We start from the raw sequence: 9,235 nt of genomic DNA on the forward strand, positions 1-9,235 counted from the left end.
TTGCCTACCTTTTGGGAGTTTTCTAAAATTTTACGGATAACGTAACAACAGATTAAGGCAAAAACTTCAGTCATTTCTGAGAATTTAGTGCCTACTATTTTGGAATTATAGTATAACATTACTGCTAAAGAAACCTCTCACAGAGGAACATCAGTATTCATCGTTTGAATAAAGGCGCTAAACTACAGAATTTCTTGGGAGAAAGTGTAAAATAAACAATAAAATTTCAATACATATTATTTAATATATCAATTTAGATCCAACATTAACTTCACACTATTGTATAAAAAAATACTTCTATGTTATGTTAATCAATTTCAATGCTGAAGAAAATTAATGTGTACTATCTTCAAATTCAAAGTCTGACAACCGATAAACTATCAAATATAGGCCCAAAAAATCTGTATTCACATAACAAATTCTAAATTATATATAAGTAGTTTTCAATTCCTAAAGAGAAAATGAACTGCTGAAAATTAATATTAACAAGTTGAACCATACAAACGTTTCAATACCCAAAAAAATGTTTGTAAAAGATTAGTCCATAACTATTATTAACAGCTATATATACACACTGTATGAAAGTATATTATCATCACCTTGTCAAGGATATCAGCTCTCAACCCTACAAACACCATACATAAAATAAGAAATTATTTCAAGACTCATTTTCTAACAGAAAATGAATGGAGATTATTATAAAGTTTAAAGTCTGTCAACTGATCACTGAAAGTGAACTATTCAATAAAAAAAATCACAAATAATTTTTTAGATATATTGAAGTAGTAACAATCATTAATAATTATTTTTGAATAGAACATATGCAAATAGAAGAGGACTGCTACGAAATCAGTAGTTAAGATTTCAGTATTTAGGTAGACTTCTGCCAGAAATTGAACAACTGAAGACTGAATAAAGAATTCGTTTTATGGTCATTGGTGAATATAAATAACAGTGAAGTTATCCTCAATAAGAAAATTTAAAATTATTTCAATTCATTTTCACCTCTGGTTAACAATCGCTCATTATTGAAGAGTCGCACGATGGACCCTTTTACCTTCATTGGCCTATTTATAAAAGATAAAATTCATAACAATATACAAAATATGAAAAAAATTAAAGGAAGTCAGACTATAGTTGACACATGTGACATTTTATGACGCCACTAGTCTCTTGTTTTTAGTGAACACATTTTAAATCCTACACATTGGCCTGGCAAGTAACAAGTTTCATATTGCCATTGTCGGTATCCACTAACATTACTCATTTAGGTATATAAATGCACAAATAATGTAAACAACTCTCTATTTGCATTATACTTATTCAAAAATTATTCGAAAAAACAAATCACATTTATGAACATTTTTCCCAATGTTATTTTGTGCTCATGAGCAGAAATGCCAATGGAACCTCTCAGATCTTGAATTTTATAACGCAAAATATATGTAGTTATGATTGCAGACTATAATAATATCTAGAACATTTCATTTCATGCATATTCTGTACAAATTTAAGGGTATACAACAATTTTTTCTACACCAAGAGTTTTTAAAAGCTTCTTGAAGCATAACAGCACAGTGAAAAATACACCTATTATCTTATCGGAACACTCATATCTGGAGGTTATTGAAAGTATTCGTAATTCCTTTGACAGTGTTAAAAGCAGAATGCATAAAAAATTAAATTTATGAAACCGTTTATACATTGCTATCGAACAGACAGTGTTAAAAGCAGAATGCATAAAAAATTAAATTTATGAAACCGTTTATACATTGCTATCGAACAGACATTCTACAATCCACTAGTCAAATAAAGAAATAAAATGTTTCAGGTACTACTGGAGTCTGGAATCAAAGAATTCTATCCAAGATCAAACAAATTCAATTGTACAAATCTACAATGACAACCATTTAAAACCAACTGCAATTTCTCATTAAAGCTGTAAGTACAAAAAGAAACCAAACATAATTTCCATCCTTCAAAGAAAAAAACAATTGGTTCAAAATTGAAGTCCAACAACTATTTGCATATGATCTAGATTACAGTATGCGGCAGTGTGGTTTCTTTTTGGCTGGCATCACTGGGCAAAGAACGGCTCGAATAGCTTCATCAAACACAGTTTTAAGTCCTTTTTGTGTTAATGCAGAGCATTCCAAATATTTAACTGCACTAATTTCTTTAGCCATTGCCAAACCCTGCAAAAAGTTTCAAGTTCAAGAGTTGTTTATCCTTCAAGTAGAGTAAGAAATAGATCTATGCCTTTGCTTGATTTGAATTAAAGCCAAGTATTAAAATGAATCACTCTCTACCTCATCACAATCAATTTATATAAAAAAATAACCTGCTAACGGCGTTTTAAAAAAAAAAAACTGTTTTCCTAATTCAAGTAATATTTATTGGAAAGCCTCTATATGAAATCAACATAACGTGTGTAATTTTAAAACCCATACAAGTTTTTGAGAATTCAGAGTTAATAACTTCAGTTACTGGTTAACTAGAATTTCTTGATAGAAAAGTTAGGTTGAAAACTGCCTCTTCTCAAATTCCTAACCTAAAAATATACTTTTTTGTAAATTTAGAGGACACCTGAATAAAATAGGTGTATAATGTAGACCTTAGCATGTTATGTTTTACATGAATGAGAGACTCTGGATTCCAAGAGGCAATTGCAATTTATGGACAGTCAAAAAATTATGATAAAACATCTAACAAATTACTAGTACAATAAATAAGATTGTTAGAATAGGTGGCAGTGTTACAACAGACTCAACAAACCATTTACAAATTTCTCGTTTAAAATTATTTGATAAAATTTTCCTGAGCTTTATAGTTTATAACTTGAATATATAGTTTAAAATTTGTGTACAACTCAAAAGTTGTACACAAATGGAAAAAAGTTAAACTTCAAACATGTGTATCTTCCAAAAGAAGATACACATGTATTTATTTTCATTCTGGTTGCATTCCTTAGTTTGTTCTTTTACGGCTCAAGAAAGCACTCAAAAATTTTCTCAGCATTCACCACGATTTCAGACTCTCAAAAAAAAATAAAAATCTTCAATACTGAAATAGTTTCTGAAAGACAAACTATTTCAGTATTGAAGATTCAAAAAACTTTGTTCTGAAAATTTACACACAAAAAATCATAAGAATTCAAAAGATAATGGCAAGATGATGCCTTCTTTGAACAACCCAACTCAGGATAAATAAAAACTCACCTGTGGATATGTTATTGGAGAGAGTTTCTTGTCTTTCAGTTTTTCAATGGTCGTCCTGTCATCGCGAAGATCTAACTTTGTACCAACCAATATGATGGGAGTGTTTGGGCAATGATGTCTCACTTCAGGATACCACTGAAACAAAATTGAAGTTTTGTTAAGAATCCAAATTTAACTCCAGAAAGGTAACAAAATGGCATTTGAATACATCAGTAATGTTATGTCAATCATGAAATTTTCCTCAGACGGGAAAAGAAGACAATATAAAATAATATCATCATGGTTTCTTTAAGGAAAACATTTCCTGCATAATTTTCTTCAATGAACGAGTTCCCAAATATGGCTAATAATTTTTTCGCATTTATATTAGCATAAATTCATCGAGGACTAAAAATGAAAAGCGTTCTGAATTACTACCATCATGTAGTATCATCCAGAAAAAATCGCGAAAATCCGTGAGTATCCCATAAAGTACAGTTTAGCCAGAATTACTTCCACCCCTAATATTTCCAGCCTGTGAGAAAACTAGCTTCATCATTTTTCAGAGTTTCCACATAATCAAACATGAACAAAATGATAAAGGCAGACATGTGACATACTGCAAGATAGAAGTGCCCCTTGGCATATCACATGCTCAATACCTAAAATCGATTTGGTGACAACATTTACCTATATGTAAAAAAGGTTTAAAACAGATATGATTCAACTTAGGACCTATGAAATCCATATGAAACATATTTTCACTTATGAAATCGTTGAAATGACCATATAAATTTCCAGAAAATGTACAATTCCAAAAGTTGAAAAACACTATAGAATTCTTATGAGCAAGGAAAAATACGTGTCAAATTAGGGTACTTACATTTTTTTAGTCACCAAAATTACCATAACTCTTCAAAAATATTAACGCCATAACACTATTCATTATGCCATAGACTAATAAAGGTTACAAAATATGTGTGATGATCAATATATTTTTCGATAATAAAAGAGACGCTGTCTCATAACTCCCAACGAGAAAACAGTGGAACAGTGGACCATGAAAATGGAAGATATTAAACTCGACAGCCTATATAAATGCAATTAAATTGACGTTTGACATTTGACGAGAATAATTTCGACGTTGCCAAACTTTCTTACCCCGCTGACAACTGTCAAGCTTGGTACACTGACAAATAACATATTGCACATAGTTTCATTCTGATTAAAGAGCAAATGTTTCAGTTCAAACAAAGCTATTATCATCAACTGATGAAAATGAAATGTGAGTTCAAACAAGTTTTCTTGTAAAAATTGTTCGAATTATTGTTTTATTCCAGAAATTATTGCCTTATTGACTTCTGTACAGTAGAAAAAATTTGGGCATTCTCTTTTCAAAAAATATATTCATTATGAGGAAAAATTATTTTTATTCATTTCATATTTAAGAGAACTCTGCTTGTATCTTCATGAAAATAGTTTACAGATAAATTTAGTAAATGTTATTAGATGTTAAATTGTTTACCTAATTTGAGTTTAATCTCAAGGTTGAGATATTTGATATTAGATCTTTTAATAAAATTAATAAATACGAAAAAATCATCATCAAATTATTGAAAGTAAAAAATCATGTAATACCTATAATCTGTAAAACGAAAATTTTTAGAACGGACTCATATCAGGAAATAAAAATTTCAAGAAAATTAACAAAAGATAACTAGTTCCTTAGTTATGTATATGAAAAACTTACCTTAGCCCTGACATTCTCGAATGAAGCAGGATTGACAAGTGAAAAGCAAATGAGAAATACATCTGTTTGGGGATATGAGAGAGGTCGTAACCTATCATAATCCTCCTGCCCTGCAGTATCCCAGAGACCCAAGTTGATAGGTTTACCATCTACCATTACATTGGCTGAATAATTGTCAAAAACTGTAGGAATATATTCGCCTGGGAAAGCATTTGTTGTGTAACTGATCAGCAGGCATGTTTTACCAACAGCACTGAAAAAGAAAGAAGATGCCATTTAATCAAATTGTCTGTTTCTCTATTATAATTATTTACAAAATATCTTTGAAAAATCCTCTATAAAATATGGTATTAATTCACAGTTCAGAGAACTGATAAACAAAAAAGATTATTATCTAATGATTAGTGCAATAATAACTTTTTCAATTTTCAATCAGTATTTTAAAGTGATGAAATAAATGAAATAGTGATGACTTTCAATGCAAAGATGGGAATGAAAATAAAAAACGATTTTCAAAGATGAATGAGGATCCCAACAACGGTCTGTTGCAAAACCAAGTATCAACCGCCGAATAAGAAATCGATTTCTCTCTCTCTGCAGCTTCCAATGCAAAACTAGATATACCCACAGCTGAAGCGTGCATCATGAACCAATACAAAATAAGCATGTATATTTCATTTCAATTCATATACGTTAAGGTAAATATTTGATTTCCGAACTCGCCCTAGTTTTTGAATAATGGTTAATTAGACTTATACATTTTTATCCGATGAACAGAAATATGAAGTCAAAACTTGGTGCTCCAATCTACTGTCGGAGACATAGACACTCAAATGATCCACATTTAAAAAACTTACTTCTGGATATTTTTCACTTCTGCATATATTCAAAAATAATATTTATTTGTTCTTTAAGTGACATAGAACAGGATAAATAGATATAAAAAACTGTTTCTAATATAATTATATGGTAACTTTAGGTATCCCTCAAGGTATTTCAACACTCAAGAACCTCCCTTTCCGGATGATTTTAAGTTTTTGGCAAGCATTTACTTTGAGCTCAGATAATTTCCCAGGTACAAGAGTACTATCTTCTGTATGTTAATGTCAATTAGTGCAGTGGAAAGTGTAATGTGATTTTTTAAATATTATAACCCCATTGAGTGTGAGTATTTTATTAACGGTAACAATCTACAAACTGACAATACCACCTACGATTTGTTGTGTTTGATAAAAATCTGAATCTATAAACATGTAAATAATATCTGTAACAAAGCCCTGACAAAGCTTGTATTCATTAAAAAACAGAATCGATGTCATCTCCCAGTTATGTTAACAATGTTGGTGAAACGCGCATCAAGATACGGTCTTTATGTAACTGATACATGTTGTTACATAATTTTTTGAAGGTTCCACAAAATTTAATACTTCATATAGGTATATATATAATTAAACCATCGAAATATGCTTTGTAAGTTGAAGATTACGTACTACAGAGTCATATTAGAAAAACAATCGAAACACATTACAAATATTTCTGAGAACGACTACTCATTAGTTATACATGAGTGGTTTTATCTGTATGAGATTATGTATCTGATTACTTATATGGTGTCTTCAACATTACTCTGGAAAGAGTAAAGACTGCATTTATTCTGAATTCAAATATAACTATATGGGATACCGAAATTTCATTCAATTATTCCCACTTCATTAAAAATAGCATTTGTATTTGCATTTCAAGTGTTGATAATTATTTTTTATTATCAGACTCTTGAGGTTCACTTAATCACCAATTTTTTTTCAGTTTCAGTAATAATTCACCTTTATTTTGTAACAAATGTAAAACATTTCAAATTACTTAAAGTAATATTGAATGTATGTGGTTATTTGAGTGACGACAGATCTTTAGAAAATATTTTAATCAAGTTAAAATAAAAAAAGGTACTAAGCAATATCAGTATTAGTGTATTACACTTGTCAATTGAATATCCTTTGTACAGTGATGTTATCATGTATAGGTTACAGACAGTTTTGATTTATTAAAGATTTTACTATTATATTCTTAATAAATGTTCAATAATGTGTTCTTTCTTAAATTAGTAGGATTCAGTAGCACCATTAGATTTAAAAGTAGATCTTTATATTATCTGGGTCACCCTCAGTAGTTTTTCAATATGGACCAGAGTATTTGTTGGCTTTTCTGAGGATGTTTTTTCATTAGAAATTTATTGACTCATCAATAAATATCACCAAAAGGTAATATTTATCTAATTTGACAGTATCTATTGTGAGGACAAAAACATTTCATTCAATCCCAACTAATATTGTTAGTTCGTAATGGATAAACTAATAGAAACATTATCAGCAAGCCGCTGTTTATTCAAATAAATAGAAGAATTTGCTACAATGTAAACCAAGGTATCAAAAATTTGACAATAGAAGTTAAATATCCAAGCTAAACCATTGAAAGTGGGTGGATTAAGAAAAAATTTAAAAAATGCAGTAAAACCACCAATCACTCTAGAAGTGAACTTCCTATGATGTGAGAAAAGAAATCAATTATGTTGATATTAACAATGTCCACTGTGCATTTTTCATCTTGGATTCAAATTTGTGATAATTGAGTGTTTTGTAGTTTTATTTGTTGCAAATATATAGCAAAATAACATGATATTCAAAACTGTCAGCCTCCACCTTCCCTTGCAAGGGAGGCAGCAGCTTTATTACTTTCCAGGCAAGTGTAGTCAGGCATCAAGACCAGAGATAATTTATTAAGATTTTCTATTGTGAGATTTTTTTTGGCAGTGATATGTCCGTATCAATTATCTTGATAGTACTGTAGGGTATCAATAGAAGCAATTACTGGTTTCACAAATTTTGTTTCATCAGATTCATCAATCATGAAGTGAATAAATAAAATGAACTAGTTCCACTTGAAAGTCACCTATAAAATAATTTTTGATAAAGATGCAAATGGAAACAGTTTCCTCAGATTTTACTGAAAAATTGCTATTTGAAATACTAATAATAATAATAATCGATTTTATTGCCAGAAAATCACAACATATACATATAGATACCTATACATATGATACAGAGAAAGAAAAGTAAAAGTATATATATATATATATATATATATATATATATATATATATATATATATTTCTGACAAAAGGCAGAGTTCGTGCTTTCTCAACAGGAGTTGAGAAGCAGCGCTCTTCCACTCAACCTGAGATAAAATATTTTACATATAGAATGAAAACTCATGCACAGGCAGAATAAGAAGTTTTATTTTTCAAATATTCCTTGATTGTATTCAGCTGAGTGGAGAAGATCTATTGGGTGCACTATTAAGATTTTTCACATTTTCTTGTTCCTACCATTTTGTAGGAGTCAGTATTTTCCAAAAGTGAAACCATATTCTTCACTTTTATAGGACAATAATATTGGACAAGATTGAAGATAATTCTTCTTTAATGAACAATTCAGATGAATTACATCCAAAATGATTTTTAGACATTTGCAATAACAAAAAACAATTTTGTATTTTTCTTTCTAAGTATGTCTTAAATAATTTTGATGGATCATTTTTGAATGATTAAATAGTATTTGAAACAATCCTGCATACCTTTCAGTTGAAACAATTCATAATTCATTCAACTAAGCTATTCAGAAAAATAGATAGTTGAAGATTGTTCTGACTGGAAGATAAAAATGATAAGTTCAGTTAAAAATTGTTCAATAACTATATTATGAAGTATGACAATAAGAAGAATCTTTGAGCTACAAGTTGTAAAAACGCATCTCAGAAATACTTCCTGCCCTTTGTCCTTGTCACGCTCATGCATTTATTGCATTTATCAGACAACGTAGGCGTTCAGTGCTTTTTATAATCAGAAACAAATGGCAGTGGGAACTTCATGCCATGATTTAGAGAAAACGAATGTTGAGAATACGTACCCGTCACCTACCACCACACACTTGATAGCTTGCATATCTTATTTTGATAAGGATTGTATCAGTCACCAATAAATTAATTAAACTACTCGGATTGGGTGTGTGTATGTGTCAAACGCAAGGCCACTTATTCACCAAATCACTGAAATTGTTTAATTTCATCCAAAACACTTTCCGGGCATCACGCTCATCAACCACTTTCCAGAAAATATTTTAGGCAATGTATATTTTATTAGCTAATGTATCAATCAGCCAACCTCGACCACACGTAAAAGTTAAACCAGGAATGACAATAAACTGTTGGCAATTTGACTTTGACTTGACATGAA

General features: G+C 30.0%; 1 protein-coding gene across 1 annotated transcript; it reads right to left on the reverse strand.

The window, feature by feature from the left end:
- Positions 1–224: 224 nt before the first annotated feature.
- On the reverse strand, positions 225–9,235 carry LOC111510738 (ras-related protein Rac1). The gene is made up of 4 exons (XM_023166677.2): positions 8,910–9,235; positions 4,948–5,200; positions 3,219–3,353; positions 225–2,195 (listed from the first exon to the last, which is right to left on the reverse strand). The coding sequence occupies exons 1-4, from the start codon at positions 8,942–8,944 to the stop codon at positions 2,040–2,042; spliced, it is 579 nt and encodes a 192-aa protein (XP_023022445.1). The 5' UTR covers positions 8,945–9,235; the 3' UTR covers positions 225–2,039.

This window comes from Leptinotarsa decemlineata, unplaced genomic scaffold, assembly GCF_025532065.1.
Source record: "Leptinotarsa decemlineata unplaced genomic scaffold, Ldec_3_MD MMD2_tig00026317_RagTag_RagTag, whole genome shotgun sequence".
Classification (NCBI taxonomy): domain Eukaryota; kingdom Metazoa; phylum Arthropoda; class Insecta; order Coleoptera; family Chrysomelidae; genus Leptinotarsa; species Leptinotarsa decemlineata.

Coding starts and splice junctions, on each gene's coding strand:
- LOC111510738 (XM_023166677.2), bottom strand. CDS start 8,944: ATGCAAGCTATCAAGTGTGTGGTGGTAGGTGACGG. Junction 5,201..8,909: donor TGTGTGGTGGTAGGTGACGG/GTACGTATTCTC, acceptor TTTCTTTTTCAG/TGCTGTTGGTAAAACATGCC. Junction 3,354..4,947: donor TCGAGAATGTCAGGGCTAAG/GTAAGTTTTTCA, acceptor ATTTTGTTTCAG/TGGTATCCTGAAGTGAGACA.